Source organism: Heptranchias perlo, chromosome 31 (assembly GCF_035084215.1).
Source record: "Heptranchias perlo isolate sHepPer1 chromosome 31, sHepPer1.hap1, whole genome shotgun sequence".
NCBI lineage: Eukaryota > Metazoa > Chordata > Chondrichthyes > Hexanchiformes > Hexanchidae > Heptranchias > Heptranchias perlo.
This window is the reverse complement of record NC_090355.1, coordinates 26,680,168-26,699,307: the sequence shown is the minus strand read 5'-3', so window position 1 is coordinate 26,699,307 and position 19,140 is coordinate 26,680,168. Positions and strand designations below refer to the sequence as shown.

Here is a 19,140-nt window from a genome sequence, read left to right as displayed (position 1 = left end):
AAAAAATTGAAAGAGCTGATATACTTTGAGTTTATGTGAAAAAAGTTACCCAAGAAAACAGGGATTGAAATTCAAAAACTTTCCAGTTTTTTTTGTTGGTACGAAATGATAGATGAGGTAAATTAAATTCGTTTGGTTTCTATCAACTACAGTGAAACATGTTTTACTTAAGTCTATTTTACTAAATCCGCTTAAAGTGATCTGCTTAATTCCTATGGGGCTGCTGGAGTAAAATGATATAAAAACAGAAAATGCTGGAGAAGCTCAGCAAGTCAGGCAGCATCTGTGGAGAAAGAAAGTTAACGTCTTCGACCTGAAACGTTAACACTGTTTCTTTCTTCACAGATGCTGCCTGTATTGCTGAGCTTTTCCAGCATTTTCTGTTTTTATTTCAGATTTCCAACATCCGCAGTATTTTGCTTTTGATGTAACATGATATAACACAGTCCAACATCACTTCAATTTCTCATAAACCTTCATTTCTCCCCACAGTGAACTCGTCTGGCTTGCATCTGATAACAAAGTCAGTGTGTGCGATCCCCTCATTTGGAAGCAGTCAGCCAGCCTCAGGGAGAGCGAGAATCCAGAATTCATCATCATTGCAGATTAATCAGATATAACACAGAGATGTTACCTGCTACATCATGGTCGGAGACAAATCGTGTTGGGGAGGTCAGGGATTCCATGCTGATTAATCCCCTTTTAATAAGGGTAAGGACTTGAGGATTCACAATCCTGGCAGCTGGGTCAAAACAAAATGTGAAATCAGCTAACATTTAGTGAAATTATCTGAGGAATGCCATAAAAAGGCAATGCAATGTCAAAATCCATAGGCTATGTACATACGTTCTTGGAAAAGATTTGACTTTTTAAAATGGAAATGCCCAAAAATGGTGGCTTATGGCGGATTAAAAAAATGGAAGAGCAGACTATCCAGTTTATTCCATAATTTTCTATTGACAAAGTCATGAATGAATTACAAAAGTTTTCATATATGGAATAAACTGTTTGTTCTCCACTGTGCATTTTCTTTATGCAAGATGTGGGATAATTGTGCAATAATTCATAATAGAATTTAAATGTTATAGATTTTATTTTAATGGAGATTATTAAAACTATTATTAGAACTATGGAGGACATAGTAAAGCTCTCCAGTATTTTATGTGGATCTCGCTTAACTCTGTACAGAAGTGTAAGGAGTCTTACAACACCAGGTTATTTGTCCAACAGCTTTATTTGAAATCACAAGCTTTCAGAGCTTTCCTCCTTCGTCAGGTGAGTGTACATCTGTACAGAAGTGTTTGCCCTTGGCTAGAAAATCTCCTAATTGACGATCAAGTACTTAATTCACTAGGCACATTTTGGCCCAGATGCTGTCTACTATCTTTTTGAATCTCACCAGTGAATCATGGAACAAATACGACTACTTAACCATAGGACTTCATGAAAAATGGTTAAATTTAGCATTGGCTGCTGTGTAGAAAGAAAATGTCACTATTTTTCAGTTTCATGCAGCAAGCAATATAACCCCATTAGTGTTTTGAAACGCAAGAACATTTGGTAAGTTTATAGTAGTAAAAGAAAGGAAAGCACTTGCATTTATATAGCGCCTTTTGTGACCTCTGGACGTCCCAAACCACTTTACAGCCAATTAAGTTCTTTTGAAGTGTAGTCACTGTTGTAATGTAGGGAAACGCGACTTCTAATTTGCACACAGCAAGATCCCACAAACAGCAATGAGATACATGAACAGATAATCTGTTTTAGTGATGTTGGTTAAGGGATCAATATTAGCAAGACACCAGGAGAAACTCCCCTGCTCTTCAAGTAGTGCCATGGGATCTTTTATGTCGACAGAAGTAATTCTGATTGTGGTGTTATCATATGGTGTGATGAATTTCATATCACACTGCAGAGTGATGTATCATTTTAACTGTTAGAAATTAGACAAACGTTAGCTGTAGAAATGGGTGCTTGATCATGACTCGCAGTTGTCTGAGGTATGTACGAAGAAACACTGCAATGCAATTTTATCTCACATTCTACTTAGACTGGATATAGAAAAATATGCAGCAAACAATATTGTTTTTGCTGTCTCCTTGACCAAAATTGCTGTGTAAATTTTGTTTAGATATTTAAAAAATTATATGCTTCTTCATTTTCCACAAAGGGGAAAGGGAAATTAGAAAGTAAGTCAACTTGGGCCAGCGGCTTCCTAAATGGCTGGACCTCTTGGAATGTTCACAAGAAGTACACTGCAGAAGCAAAGACAAATAAACGGGATTTTTTTAAAAATAGAAATTTAAAAAAGAAACTAAATTAATTTAAAGAGTGAAACAAATCAAGAGCAAAAAAGAATAAATGAAAAAAATCAGTGGCTCCCTTGATGGATCAGCTAGTTAAGAGAGTGAATAGCTAAGCCATAAAGTCTAGAAAGGTCTGATCCCCAGAATGTGCTTAATTAGTTGACCATAACTGGGCCGGCAGTTTGAATCCTACAATTAGTTGCAGCAGCCTTGGGTTAGAGAGGTGAAAATTGGCTATGGTTCCCACTTCTGATTGCTACTAGTCATCCTTCCTGGTAGTAAATGTGTATGTACATTGGACAAGAACAGGATGGGACTTGGCTGTGTTGCCCTCATGGAAAAATAATCTGTTGACGCTCACTGTAGAGGCTCACCCATGAAGAGTGTCCACTTGAGCAAGGTACTGGAGGGCAAGGAATTGAACTCCAGCAAGGAGTCAATGGCTTTAGAAGAAAGAGAAGGGGAGGAAAACTGGTGGAAAAATAAGGGAAAAGAAAAACTAGACTACTGAAAGGGAAAAAGAACACAGAGGTAGGAATTGCGCTCCCTGTTGTCCGGTTACGGAATGACATTAGAAAAAAAAACTTATGGCTCAGACTATTCCCACCCTCCCTGATGGAGGGGGTTTTAAAATGTGCTAATCACATATTTGGAAAGAGAAATATAATGAGAGTAAAATGAAAAAAGTCCACTTACAATTGTTTTCATGCTTGATTTGAATCTGGGATGAACCTAGAATAATAGTAATAATTTACTGGGCAGATACTGGAAAATACAGGACAGTGTACTGATGATATGCCTAATATGCTGCAATTGATTTTGACTTTGAGAGTTTCCCTTTTTGGGTTTGAAACATAATTTCACTATTCATTATATAATATGAATATATTGGTATATTAATATGAACTTCCAAACAAGAATCACCCATACCAAGGAGTACATAGCATATTCTTTATTTTCCACTGGGTGGCGCTGGTGCAACAGCTAAGACCAGGGACTAACCTACCTTGCGATAAAATTAATTCCCTCCACAAAATAAGATTTGCAATTCAAAAGAAGTGTTTCACAATAATCTGGTAGATGTTGAAATAATGTGGAAAAGAATACAATATGGAGGTTTCTTCATTAGCTACACAAGTTTCAAATCTAGTAAAATGGATGATACTCAATAAGAATCTGCAGAAGTTTATGCAACTTGAAAGGAAGACTTGATTACTAAGGGGTAATCAACTCTTCGAGAGTTATTGCAGTCTTCCTCCCTAGTGAATTGAGCTCTGTATTCCAGTTCCCTGCTGAGTATGCTGTTTATTTTAATTTTATTAAAAAGTGTTTACATAATTTACATTATTTTGTCTGTACCTATAATGAATATAAATGTAAGCACAGAGATTTTTTTAAAAAGTAATCAGTAGATCACATGAGCTGCCTTTGACCTCTATATTGAAAGAAGGTGGCTACAACCTTGAAGGTTCCCATTAGCAGGGATTAAGGATAAAATAAATGCCTGCATTGGGGTCGGCCTGTAATAGAACATATTGCAGTACTGAGTCCCAAAGCCAGAAGATATTTCCAGGCCTATCCCACTCTGAAAAGAGCTGAAAGTCAGCCATGTTAGCAGAGAGGGAAAACTTGCATTCCAGCAGACACTACATCTGCTGCACTACAAATGTTTGCAATTTTTTTTTCACTTCTTTGTTTCATATTAAAATTCGATCAGGCCAGGCAGTATGATGACACAGTAATGCGATCACATTACCAGTCACTACATTGCAAAAAGCTCTGTTTACAAAGTGCTTTGAAAGATACTTTTTGTCAGGTAAACAAGACCGTTAAGCAGTACTGTAAATACATTAATAGTGTAACAAAGTGAATTCCTCTGGCAACAGAACTGTCATCAACTCAAAATAAACATAAACAACTTTAACAATAATTGAATAATTAATAATGTAGTGCACAAGGAAATGAGACAAGAGTTTTCAGTGAACTTCTGGGCCTGGATTTTTACTCCGAGCTGTGGAGGGAGTGGGGCGGGCGGGTGGATTTATGGTTGGCAAACCTGGGAAAGCAGCCGGGGAGTGGATGCCAGGTAAGTCGGATGTCGGGGCCGGACATCAGGGAGGGGGGGTCGGTCATCGGGTAGGGTTGGAGCAGGACATCGATTGGCGGGGGGGGGGGGGTTTGGACATCGGTGTCAGAGACATCGCAGGGAGACTGTGGATATATCAGGGGGGTTGGACATATTGGGGGGAGGGGGCCATGGATAATTAGGGGGGTGGGAGACATCGGGGGTCAGGGGAGTGGAGGGTCGGCCGATCGCGTGTGTCAGATCATGGGAGGTAAACTTGTTGGGCCTGGAGAAAACACTCCTGTTCCTCCTAGCCCACGAGCAGTGTAATAAAAGCACTTACTTGTTGATCCGGTCCTTTTCGCCTCCTCTTACGTGTCGAGAATCTGAAGGCCCAGGAATCCCGGCCCCCAGGAGCTAAAAATAAAAAAGCTATTAGAATGGAGGCCCGCAGCCTCCTTAAAAGATTTTACTGACTGACCCGCCTCCTGAGAGCAGGTTGGTCACCCGCTCCATGACCTGCCGCCATTAAAACCGGAAGTGGATAGTTTGGAGGCGAGTTGGGGTCGGGTTTTACATTTACCGTCCCACAGGCTTTACTGATCCATTTGCGCTGATCACAAGAGAATTATGAATGAAAGCGGCCACTTGGTCCATTAATTCATCCATCCAAAGAGATCCTAATTCCCCATTGTAGCATCCAATTGTTTATGTGATTCCAGGGTTTTTGTCTCAATTATTCTATCTGGAAGTTCATTCCACATGTTGATCATTTTTTATATGAAGAAAAATTTCCTGATATTAGTTCCAAAATTACCTTTTATTAGTTTGAACCTGTGTCACCTAGTTCCACTCCAACAGTTTAATTTACAGAAATATTTCAGGTTAATTTTCTACACCATTAATAATCTTATGAGATCACCTCTCCAATGCCTCCTTTCTTAGCTGAAAAGCTTTCCTCATAATTCAGACCCATGGCACAGGGGATCAGCCTTGTAGCTCTTCTCTGAAGTCACTGATTACACTTGGGATATCTTTGTCTGGACAAGGCATGTTGCTGATGTCTTCTCTTATGAATACTTTGAGGAAGTAGTCTGTTTTGTGCTCATCCTCAGTTTCAAGTCTGTTTGCATCTTATGATTTCCACCTCTTCTCCCTCTTTCCACTGTGGCTTTGAAAAATATTTTCAGTGTTATGCTAGGGTCTCAGCTGCAATGCCTTTTTCCAGTTATCTTTTTGTCACTCTGATCTCCCACTTAGCATGTTTCTGTATTTTCTTATGTTCATCCCAGGGAACCCCCTCTCCTTTCTCTGTACAGGATTTGTACAGGCCATTTTTCCTCTTTATCCCACTTTTAAAATTTGTCTGTGAATCCATTCAGGGTCACAATTGCTTAGTGTGAGTTTCTTGGTTTTGGGAATGTATGTATCCTGCATGGTCATTATTGTATCATGAAAGGTGATCAACTTGTCTTCTGCTGCAGTGTTGTTAAACAACTTCCCCCAGTTTATTTGCTTGAATTGTTTCCTTACTTCATTGAATTAAGTCCTTTTAAAGTTGTGTACATTTCTGATTTCCAATCATGTTAATTTAGTTATCCTGCGGACACCGTCCCAGCGATGCTAGACTTCCATATCTTGTATATTTCCTGGGTACATTTTCTGGTTCATTAGCGACTACCAGATCAAGATGAGCTTTGCTTTTCATGGCTTCCTTAACACACTGGGTCAAGAAACGGTCAGGCACTACATCTATCAACTCTGACTCTAGCCCACTTGGGTTTTCCCTGTTTATATTAGATTGACAAAAAACAGTTTTGTGGAAATTTTAGCTGCAGACTTTCTCAGATTTTCTTTTCTTTTGAGATTTTCCACAAATACATTCAAAGATGAATTGTAGATACAATAACACATATTTGGATCATTATCAGGGCAGCCAGTAAGAGGTTGTTGTTAGTTACAGTGCTGTTCAAGATATAAAGCATCAGAGTTCTAATCTCCGGGCCCATGTTTCATTTCACAGTTCAGCCATTTTAAATGATTGGTAGAAGCTTGATGGATTGAATGGTCTCAGCATTCTATGCTTCTTATGGTCTTAGGGTAAAACTGTAAGGACAAGATCAGCCCCAATGCCAATTTATGTAGCCTAATTCTGTATTTATCAATCAGTTTTTATTTTATTTCAATTTACGCAAAGAATATTTGAGTAAAATTGTTTTACGTTTTTCACGTACTGCTCATTAACATTCGGCAGTCATATTATAACATGATTATATCATTGTACAGAACATCTTGCAGTTAATCGAAACAATTTACTCACACTGATCCCACAATACTTTGCAGGATTTGTAGGTTTACGTACAAAATAAGGTATCATTATGTCGGCTGTTAAAAGCTTGGACTTGCCCCATTATATGGCTGCTAGGAATTCAGCTGTGTGGTGGATTTCCAGAAGATGTTTGAAATCATTAGACTTACAGCTTTATCAATGGGCTTAAACAAAATGTGTCTGCTACAGAAGAAAATTCAATTTGATTCCACTTACTGCAAATTACTTAACATCTTATGGTTTACAACATGGATTCTAGTTGCTTTCATGGGAAGACCAATGCTTGCACAATGTGCTAAATAAACGTTAAAGTGGAGATGTCTAGACTTTAGGATGCCTCAAGTGTTGCTGACCTTTGACAGGGTTAGTGGTCAATCTTTGATAAAAGTACCTAGAATTATCTAAAGAAAACAATATTTATATATTTAAGTTTAATAGGTCTTCAATTAAAAAAATTGTGCAGCTGATTTTAAAAAGCCAAGATTCTCTATGGGAGATTACTTCATAGGATAGTACTATATGATCTATTTAAGCATAAAATAGCTTTACTAAGTCTTCATCTTTTTAAATGTATCCCCCAGGTGTTAAACCGCAACTGATTTGATTTCAATAACATTACAATATTAGTTTTCAAAATAATTCTGCATTTAATCCAGAATTGTGAACTATCTATATTTGTTACACACCATTCAAATTTAGCTATATTGTGTCATATGAAGATAGTATTTCCAGAACACACAAGATTTTCACCAAGTTTTGTGAATCCACAGGATTGTACGGTGCACGCCTTTGTTACCTCTAGACTCGTCTTCCAATGCTCTCCTAGCTGGCCTCCCACCTTCCACCCTCCGTAAACTTGAACTCATCCAAAACTCTGCTGCCCGTATCCAAACTCCGTACCAAGTCCCATTCACCCATCGCTCCTGTGCTTGCTGACCTACATTGGCTCCCGGTCTGGCAATGCCTCAATTTTAAAATTCTTATCCTCATTTTCAAATCCCTCCGTGGCCTCGTCCCTCTCACCTCCACCAGCCCTAAACCCATCCGAGATCTCTGCACTCCTCCAATTCTGGCCTCTTGCGCATCCCCGATTTTAATCGCTCCACCATTGGCGGCTGTGCGTTCAACTGTCTAGGCCATAAGCTCTGGAATTCCCTTCTCTCTCCTTCTTTAAGACGCTTCTTAAAACCTACTTCTTGACCAAGCTTTTGGTCACCTGTCCTAATATCTCCTAATGTGACTCGGTGTCAAATTTTGTTTGATAATGCTCCTGTGAAGCTCCTTGGGAAGTTTTACTACGTTAAAAGCACTATATGCAAGTTGTTGTTGTTGTTCTCTTTGTGGTAGCTGTGATTTCTTCACTCGTATTTTTACCCAAGGAAAAGCACACTTGAAGCAACTATTGAAATATTAATTCAAAGTCTGAATATGAAGATGTCACCAGTTCTCTTCACTAATCCAAAAGAAAGGAAATGGTGGTTCTGCTATCTAGTCCAATGTATCTTTCCAACCAGTGCTATTTCATTTCAATTAATCACTTGATATCAGGATATTACAAATGGGGCCCTCTCCAGATATTTTTTCTTGTGCCCAGCAAATGGATCGCTGCCATAAGCACAACCACACTTCCTATGAACTGAAATGTGACCTTATGCGCAAAATAATCTGGGAGATAGTGTGCTTGGGATGAATAATAAATCCCTTATGCTCCTGATATGCTTACTTGAACTAGTACGAGATAGTTCATACTCTTCTGGTCTTCCTGACTACGGGACAAATAATATTGTCAGATCACATGTCTCAGGCTATAAACTATGAATTGGGTTTATTAAGTAGTTACGTTAAGTTGCAGAGAAGAATGACTAGAGAATAAAACATATGAGGATAGGTTCACAGACTAATAGGAGAGAAGACTGAGGAGATAAGATGGAGGTATACAAATTAGTAAGGCCTGGGACATAGGGGACCAGTCAGGGACATTTAACTTGGTATGGAATAATAAGGGGACATGAATATAAACTGAATAGTCGATTCAGTCAGGACGACAGCAACAACAATGAATTCCATGAACGCCTTTACCATAGAAAAGCATTCTAAGGCACATCAAGAGGCATAATCAGGCAAAAATGGACACTGAGCTGAAGAAGGAGATATTAGGAAGGATGACCAAAAGCTTGGTCAAAGAGGTGGGATTTATGGAGGTTCTTAAAGAAGAGGGAGATGGAGAGGTGGAAGGATTTGGGGAGGGAATTCCAGAGCATGGGGCCTCAGTGGCTGAAGGTATGGCTACCAATGGTGGGGCAAAGGGAGGGAGGGATGCACAAGAGGTCAGAGTTGGAGCAACGGAGAGTTCTGAGGTGGGGGGGGGGTGTTGTAGGGCTGGAGGAGGTTACAGAGATAGACAGGGGTGAGATCACAAAGGGATTTAGCATAAGTATGAGGTTTAAATTGGAAGATCGGAAGCAAATGTAGCTTAGCAAGGACAGGAGTGATGGTTGTGCGGGACTTGGTGTGGGATAGGATATGGACAGCTGCAGAGTTTTGGATCAGTTGAAGTTTACAGAGCATTGAGGATGGGAGGCCGGCCAGGAGAGCATTGGAATAGTCATGTCTGAAAGTAACAATGGAATTGAATATTTCAATAGCAGATGGACTACAGAGGTGGAAGTAGGCAGTTTTTGTGATGGAGAGGATATGGAGTCGGAAACTCAGCTCGGTGTTGAATAGAACGCAGAGGCTGTGAACAGTTTAGTTCAATCTGAGAGACAATTGCTGGAGATGCTCTGGTTACGATTTGATAGGTAAGAGTGGAACCAAGCGAGTGCAGTACCACTGAGCTGGACAGCGGAAGAGACGCATTGGAAGAGGATGGTTTGATCTGCCATATCAAAGACTGTAGAATGGTTGAGGAGGATAAAGAGGGAAAATGCTCCATGATCACACTCACAAGATATCATTTGTGACTTTGATTAGGATGGTTTCAGTGCTATGGCAGGGTGTAAACCTGATTGGAGAGATTCAAATGTGAAGTTGCGGGAAAGATGGGCATGGATTTGGGAGGCAACAACATATTCAAGGACTTTGGAGACGAGAGGGGAGGTTGGAGATGGCTGGTAGGTTACAAGGTTAGAGGGGTCAACAATGGATTTTTAGAGGAGGGGGTGATGGCTGTTTCTAAAGGGGGGGGGGAACAATGCCTGAGGAGAGCGAGCCAATTACAATGTCAGCTAGCATGGCAGCTAGGGAGGGAAGTTGGGTGGTCAGTGGTTTAGTGGGAATGGGGCCAGGGGAGCAGGCGTGGGTCTCATGGACAAAATGAGCTCAGAGAGCACGAGGGGAGAAAGGAGGGAAAGTGTAGAAGGATGTGAGATCAGGGATAGGCAGAGAGCTAAGGGAGCGCTTGGCTTAATGGGCAAGGAGAAGCAGCAGAGGCAGCTGAATGGATGCTCTCAAGCTGAGTAACAAAGAATAAGCTCCTTGCACATTATAGGAGGTGTGGGTGGAGGGAGCAGAGGAGAAGGGTTTAAGGAGCAAGTTGGCAGTGGAAAAAAAGCTGGAGCCTATTTTTACTCTCCAGGATGATTCTTAACTAGTGGGCAGTTTTGGCAGAACAGAGTAAGCTGTACTAATTTGTATACCTCCATCTTATCGCCTCAGTCTTCTCTCCTATTAGTGCTTGATGTGGTCCAGACATATTTGGTGATGGGATGGCTAAACCATTTGTTCACCAAATCCACTCAAATCTGTGCCCCTTGGACTTGAGGGAGCAAAGATGGGGTCTATACTGGGGGAACAACCACGATGGGAAGAGAGTAAAAGTTTTACTGGGGACAAGGGCACCAAAAGTGGAGCTGAGGGAGTGGTTGAGGATGTAAAAATGCATTACTACATTGAAAGTATGTTTGGTTTTTGTAATAATTTATCAGGAGATTATAAGGGCAAGTAGTTTAAGTTTCTTCAAGATCAAATTGGACAAGTATCTTGAAAGAAACACAATCAATCAATCAGTTACAACTGTTAGGCCAGCGAGGCAGACTAGATGGACATGGTTTTTTCTGACCATGAGAATTTCTGTGTTTCTAAACAGAAACAAGAACAAATAGCAGATTCCACTAGATTACAGTAAAAGAATGCATGATTTCTCACCAGTACTTTGATCCAGTTTCAAAAATAATAAATATCTCTAAACTTTGATCATTCTCATAACTTGGAATGCATATCTTTGAGGAAAAACTTCTAGGTGAACTTAAATATTCACAGAGTGTTTCCACTAGCCCCTGTTCATTTAGTTGCCTCCTAGCATGGAGATTCACTAAAGAAGCCTTGATATAGGGCTCCAATTATACACCCTCATTACTTTGAAGACTGAACTGGGACAAAGCTGTCTTCCACAATCAAATACAGCTGACAATCACAATCAGGTTCAAAGCACTGAAACTGCCTAACGGGCTTGCCTAATGTAATGTTTACACCTATAAAGCAGTGGTTGGCCGCTTCTCTCCAGTTGTTCAGCAACACCAAATGATTAGTTCTGTCTCTTTGTTGCAGTCCGATAACCAATATTAACTGTTTCTAACACCTGGGTGTTGCATATGACACTCATTAAGCTGTCCACCAAGACAGAGGTGACTTAGCTGCCTTTGAAGTGGCAGTCTGTATACCACTCAGTGAGGTGGATACTTATATATACAGACATACTGATCCCAGCAAGCAGTAATCAATTTAAAAAGCTCACTGGCTGGCTAGCTAGCTATCAAAAATATCTTTATGATTTGAAACAAGACAAGTCTACAATTTGTCACACAGAAGTTATCTAACCAGTCTTTTGATTAGCAGCTTGTTCCGATTCTATACATTAGAATAATTGTTGCAAATCACTTTAAAAATCCAGAGCAACGGTGCAGAGGCTTTGTTTCATCACCTGTCAATTTGTTTATGCTACAGATTTGTATTCAATGTAAATTTGATGCAAATAATTAAAGGCAGGAATGCACATGTAGCTTTGGGCCCTGTGCAGCAGGACCTCCGATTACATAATCAAAGTTCGGAAAGTACTGAGTGGTGCCAAAGCAAAAAAAAATTGTATAATGTTAGACAAATAGACATGTAGTGAAATGAATAATTCAATAATCCCTGGTAGCACGTCCTTCATTGTTCTGTTTACACACATTAAATATATGCTTTAAAAATGGTACAAATTTTGATAGGTATGATTCCCCAAAGGATTCAAAGTAGCTCTTCAGATAGATAAGTCAATAATTAATGGAGATGAGCAACCAGTTGATATCAAACCTTTTGTCTCTCTATTCTGACTACTGTTCTACTAAAAACTTAAGAAGATATACTACCATCAAAATAAGCCACAGACTTTCTTACATAGTACAACTTTTCATCACAACAAAGCTTGTGAATTCCACAAGATCTCTGCAGAAACACTGAGGCATAAGGCATAAGAGTTCAAGGTCTGAATAGCTTATGGGGCCTAAGAATAAATTGCACTCATTTGTATGCATACTTCTAACCTTCTACAGGGATGTTACCAGGGCACACAATTGCATGACTCCCACAGTGCTTCCAGGGTTTTGCTGCAAGCAACATCACCTCTGAGCGGCAGCCGCCTGCAGAATCAGAAGTCGCTGCTGTCTCCAAAGGGAACGTGTGGGACGATTAGTTGCTGCTTTAGAATGTAAAGACTGCAGTTCGGCAGCTGAATTGTCCATGCAAATTACACGTGGCTTCACCCCCACTTCTCGTAACATTACTACCACACCTCATATTTTTTTTAAAAAGAGCTTTGTCCGTTGAAGCAAAATCATCCCGCAATGAGATTCTTTGAAAGATATTCCATACTGCAAAATGTTATGCGAGAAATGAAAATAACCTACAGTCCAACCATTCATAACAGGAATTTGTAACTCTTTACTGAATCCCTGATTAATCATCTGGCCTTTGCAAGCTACCTCTCCCTGATAGCACAACGGGGGCCACTAATTCTTAATGCAATCACCAGCAGAAACCCACATTACTTCATAAGGTGGGATAACACACTGGAGCTCCAGCACAATGTGCCAATGCATTGCCCCAGTTTTGACCAATCCCTTAGTCAGTAGTCATATAGCTGCTCCACTTTTATGCATTTCTGGATATATATAACTTTAATCTACCCTGATGTATTGCATTTAATGGAATTTCACTTTTCAAACCACACATTCTCCTTTTAATCTCTCCTCCTTAAACACTCCCTTCCAGTATCTGTTGCACTCTGAAATTCAGGCTAAATTTCAATCTTTTAGTAATGAATCACAATAATTTTCCACAAATAATTGGTCACATACGTTCTTAAACCTTAATATGTAATTTACAAACTCTACAGTGAGATGGTAAAACAAACATTAGATTGATAAATGTGTGCTGCACTTTTGGCCTGAAACAATGAATGTCATTGGCTGAGGAGGAGTCAGATGTTCTAAAACAGTTTCACTGTTCTCCACTAATAGATCACACAAAACTTGGAAGTAGAGTAAACAGTGAGGAGGATAGTAATAGACTTCAAGAGGACAGACAAACTGGTGGAATGGGCGGACACATGGCAGATGAAATTTAATGCAGAGAAGTGCGAAGTGATACATTTTGGCAGGAAGAAGGAGGAGAGGTAATATAAACTAAATGGTACAATTCTAAAGGGGGTGCAGGAACAGAGAGACTTGGGGTATATGTGCACAAATCTTTGAAGGTAGCAGGACAGGTTGGGAAAGCAATTAAAAAAGCTTACGGGATCCTGGGCTTTATAAATAGAGGTATAAAGTACAAAAGCAAGGAAGTTATGCTGAACTTTATAAAACACTGGTTCAGCCACAGCTGGAGTATTGTGTCCAATTCTGGACACCGCATTTTGGGAAGGATGTGAAGGCCTTAGAGAGGGTCAGAAAAGATTTACTAGAATGGCTCCAGGCACTTCAGTTAAGTGGATAGACTGGAGAAGCTGGGGTTGTTCTCCTTCAAGCAGAGACGGTTAAGAAGAGATTTGATAGAAGTGTTCAAAATCATGACGGTTTAGATAAAGTAAATAAAGAGAAACTGTTCCCATTGGTGGAAGTGTCGAGAACCAGAGGGCACAGATTTAAGGTGATTGGCAAAAGAACCAAAGGCAACGTGAGGATAAACTTTTTTACGCAGCGAGTAGTTATGATCTGGAATGCGCTGCCTGAAAGTGTGGTGGATGCATATTCAATCATCGCTTTCAAAAAGGAATTGGATAAATACTTGAAGGGAAAAAATTTGCAGGGCTACGGGGGAATGGGGGAATGGGACAATGGGCCAAATGGCCGCCTTCTGTGTTGTATCATTTTATGATCCAAGAAAATGGTGATACATTTATATTTAAAATGGGAACCATAGAATCCAAGGCTATGACAAATGTTGAAAAGTAGTTTTCGGGCTGTAAGGCAAGCTATTACCCTTCTAGTTTCAAAGTAAGGTTAAGTAACCTTTTGCTTTGGCTGTTGCAACAGACTAAGTCCCTTCTGCAATGCTTGGATCGTTATTCCACTATAACCTAAAACCTGTATTCACGATCTGTGTATTATGATTCCTTTGATTAGAAAACAAGAATACAATTTTATAAAAAACTCAAAAATAATGACTCGCACATCTGTCTGCGGAAATGCATCAGTGCTATTTTTCCTCCCTCCTTTCCTACTGGGGTACAGCTCCACAGGTGTTGGCAACACTTTGCTACCTTACCCAAGTGGCCACTATTCAAGTGTAAGTCTAGACACTGAGTGTTGGCAGGCTTTTCAATTTTGAGGCATCATAGCCAAGCAAAATCATAACTTCACCCAACGTCCACACAAGTTAATTTTCCATGCATCACTGGATAGTAATTAGGAGTGGGAATCCTCACCTTAGCCCACTGAGGCTAACTGTAGTAGTCCCACTGTCACTTTGGTCCAGATCAACTAACTCAGCACAGACTAGTGATTTAACCTGGGATTCTCCTGATTCCTGCGGTTCAGTATCATGCCAGATGCTGCATTTTGGTCCCGAACCATTTGGGAGCTGTTTTAAGGCATTTATCTTTTGATATTTCTATCTACATCTTTGCAGAATTGCTCAATTGAAATTAACGTATGTTAACATAAATAATGCAAGTATGTGTCATTCATGCCATCTCTGATTTTACCAGAGAAAGAAGAGTTGGTCTGCCAGGTTAGAGAAGTCAGAATTTGCTGACTTGGAAAACTTCTGAGCAGACTTTGCAATTGACCTGCAGGCCAATTTATGATTTTGCTATTGTTATCAGCCATGTTGAGCTCATGCTGCAAGATACACAATGGTCTGTGGGGGGAGCTCTATCCATGATGTTTTGGGGCTAGTGCGCTGCTTCTGGATTTTCTGGTTATGAAAATGGATGTAAAAGCTGTTACTGACAAAAATAAATAAATGATTTCAAAACAGTAGATTAGTTGTGTAATTCTAGATTATATTAACCTTTTGAGAGCTCCAGTAGCATTCATAAAAGTGATGGTTTATTGCAGAGAACAAGAAATAATAATTGTTTTTATTTCAGTGCAACTTTCCAATTCTGTTTATAGCATTCATTTTTGAAAATCTACAAAAAAAAAATCTTTTACACATTTTATATGATTGTATTATGTATCGTGTTCAGGCCTTTCAAAGGCTCTTGTCACATTTTAAAATGATGCTCTAGCAAAAAGATTTACTTGCTGGAGCATAAAATGTATTGACTGTTCCCACCAGATTGCCAACTTAAGGAAAACAGTCCACAGGCTCTCAAATGAGGGATGAGGAGAAACACTCCACACGATCTCCAACTTTGCAGCTAATTATCAGTAGAATAACTAGGGTAAATGATGTCCAATTGTAGTTTGCAGTAAAAATGACCATCTCTGGGTTGCACGTATAAGCTGAGCAACAGACCTGTATAAATGAAGAATGCAATTTCATGCCATTCTTTTAGACCAAGAAAATTAAGTACATTCCTCAATCTATTAATTTAATACTACATGGCACAAGAACTAGTTTAAGGAGTGTGGAAATAAACTAAAGGCCCAAGAAGAAAAAGTGACTGAATGGTGCATCAGATCTCCAACTAGGATGAACTGAAGGGCCAAAGAATTTGTTTTTATTTTGTCTTTTAGATATGTACATACTCTCTATTCCCCATTTTGTACTCCTATGTTATTTGGGACATTAGGGTAGTAGAAAACTCAGTATAGTACTCTTTTCGCCCCATTGACACAGCAGCTGCATACTCCCATTTGTTGCAAAATTGCAGCTAATTCTCAGCACAATCCCTAGGGTAAATGGTATCCAATTGTAATCTGGAGTAAAAATTACCACCTTTGGGATGTAGAGTCAGTTTAAGCTGCAAAGCAGGAGATTTGCATTAGACTGATATAAATGCAAAATGTTTTTACCTACTACTGTTTCTGAGCAAATAAAAACTCATCACTTACACCAATCTGTTAGGTTAATACTAATTGGTGCATGAAGTGTCTCAAGAAAGGAAAACTGCAGTCAGTTTGGAGCACCCCAACAAACTGGAGTATAAACATGACACCTTATATACCACAACCTTAAATTTACTTTATTATAGATTTATGACTATATCAGTGATAGAACCCATATATGAGACCATTTCATAATACATTCTTCATTATGATGCATTTTGTTATATAAGTCCCAAAGTTATTGTAAAAAGCAAAATACTGCAGATGCTGGAAATCTGAAACAAAAAAACAGAAAATGCTGGAAACACCACAAAATCAATCAGAACTGTGGAGAGAACAGACAAGTTCACAATTTGGGTGTGGACCCTTCTCCAGATCTGCAAAGTAAGAGAGGGACTGGCATACTAATACAATCAGAGAAAGGGGTGGTGGAAGTATACATCTTTCAGTCAAACTGAGATGCTATTTTACGTCATTCCATTCACGATTCCTCTCTATGTTTGTATTCCCCCTCCCCTTTTTTATTAACATTAACATGCCTGTCTGTTCTTTATATAGATGCGGACTGACCTGTTGTATGTGTACAGAATTTTCTGATTTTGACCCAAAATTATTGTGTTAATTGTTTTCAAAAATTATATGTTCATACAGAAGTTTCAAAACTCTATTCATTAAGATACACCATCTCAGCAATCTTTAATGAAAGCAGAGTAAAAGCTATTCAAGCAGTAACCAACTAGTTCTAGTGGGAGCAGAAGGGTAACACTATATTAATAGCAATCTAGAAAGGAGTGCCCAAACAGGTTCGACCTTCAGAATGAAGTAATTGTATGTTTCTAGCATGCAAAGCCCCACAATGACATGTATTCAGATAATAATCGCTATTTTTCCTATTAAAAAAAGACTTTATTCACATCAGTTTCATATATTTAAGTGCCTGTTTTTAGTAGCACAAAATCAGAACAAAAAGTAGAAGATAGACAGGTAGAAACATGCCTCATTAATGAATTTTCAAAAAATTTATTACTGCGGCCACATTCTCCAAAATTATCTTCATGGAAGCAAGGATAATAGGGGGTCAACATTTGGGAAATATTTATAAAACTATTGAATAAAAAATATTATTTTGCAAGGTTGGCATAAATAAAGCAGCAACAAATAGAAATAGGCTAGAAATGTCTCAATCAAATAAAAGAGACTACAGTTTTTTTAAGTTTGAAGTATTCAACCACTCACATTATTATTAAATATAGATAAATAATTTTGTGTTCTGGTGTCAAGGCTTGCATGCAACATGTTGCTTTGTATTCTCATTGTGAAACAATGCTTTAAGTCTCCTATTATGACAAATATACCACTGTAGTGCCCTTTGCATAATTGAAGCTTTCAGAATAGCCCAGTCACACAAATGTGAGCAATATAAAATATATTTATGTAAATTAAAGCTATTGGTTGATATTTTGCACCCATGCTTTGTAATTCAGAGAAAAATTCCAAGTGCAGACTTAAGCATCAACAGTAAAGTGAACAAAGCAGGGAGAGGACAGTGCAGAGTTGCTAGTGCATTGTTGCCAGCATTGCAGCACCATGTGATATCATGGAACAGTGAGGCACAAGCTTGATTCAGGCACTGAGCGGAGAAAGAAAGCAATCTCATGCTCTCAGAAGAGACAGTGAGATGTTAGTAAATTCTGAAACAATGGTGGGTTTTGCTCAGTCTTAAAGCCCACCTGAGATTTCTGTCCTCCTTCACCTGTTTAAAGGTAGTATTTACCTAACCACAGTAACTTCAGTGTAAAGCAATTTGATTCTAGAGCGAGGTTTCTTTCTGCTTTGCTCCGGAATTGGGTCAGATCCTGAATCTGGACTTATACTGCAAAACTTTAACACCAGTGTGAAGCAAAACCATTTTGCATCAATGTTACCATTGTAGATAGTGTGAATGCATCCCAAGCGGTATTATGTGAAGGACTGCTTGCAGGATGTAGTTGGCAGCCACAATATGGAATTATGGTGGGAGTCAGCTGGTATGGCTCAGAAAAAGGCTGAGAGCAGGATAACATGAATTGGGAGTTCCCACTTCCATAACGGCAGAAGAGGGCCCTTTTGAGGGGGGGAGCGGGTGGGGGTCCAGGCTGGGCAAGCTGCCTAAACCCCCAAAGATAGAGAATTTAAAAAAAAATTAGGATTAGACGGTGGGACTACATGGGGTCTTGTGGGGCGGGACATGGCACTCCACCAAACTCAACGGTGGCCAGATGCTGGAATTTAAGGCAGCATGGGAGAGGTTTATGCCCAAGAATTGTCTGTAGTGGCGCAGTCACCTGCCAGTCCCGTGCCCTCTCACTGACCCTGCAAACTCCAGCAGGGTCAGCACCAGCTGGTGCAATCCTGGTGTTACTGCTGCAATCATGGTCCACATTCTTTTTGGGGCTTGTATTTCCATCAATAACCTGTTATTGCAGTCTCATAGATGATCCTATTGTTATTGATTGGAGCTAATATAGAACTATAGCATCCTAGAAAAGTATGTTTTAATCATGTTTGCACTGATTAATAAGATTAGATTTTTGGTTTCTTTTGAGAGGAAGGTTGAAATAGTTACAATATATGCCCTGGGTCTTTAAAGTTTGTATTCTGAAAAAACAACAAGATCATTTCAGCTGTTCATCTTTGCTGTTTCCAACCAAATTGGCACAAGACATGATTACTATCCAACTCTCTGTGCACCAGTCTCACCTCGGTCCATCTGATCGTACTGATAAAATGGTTATCAGATTAGGCACCAATGAAAAGTGCAATCCCCCTCGTAGTTAGCATTTAGATTGACAGGACTGGACTATAATGTGCTTCAAAGCTGAAGCCTGCCTGAATAAAGAGGATTAATTCTTGAGCCAGCATGCTTCATTGGAGCTCTCATTACCAAACTTTGTCGGTGTCGATGTTAGATTTGATTGAAGATTATGG

At 39.4% G+C, this 19,140-nt stretch overlaps 1 protein-coding gene across 2 annotated transcripts in view; it reads left to right on the top strand.

The window, feature by feature from the left end:
• The window catches only part of cfap77 (cilia and flagella associated protein 77), a 111,116-nt gene that overhangs the window by 250 nt on the left and 91,726 nt on the right, over positions 1-19,140 (top strand). Inside the window, exons 1-2 of one of the 2 annotated variants that reach the window (XM_067969784.1) lie at positions 7-117; positions 493-711. In XM_067969784.1, the coding sequence (XP_067825885.1) occupies positions 628-711 (84 nt within the window). In that variant the 5' untranslated portion in view covers positions 7-117; positions 493-627. Of the gene's footprint in view, positions 1-6; positions 118-492; positions 712-19,140 lie in introns of those variants that run through there. The other variant, XM_067969783.1, reaches the window with a different exon arrangement.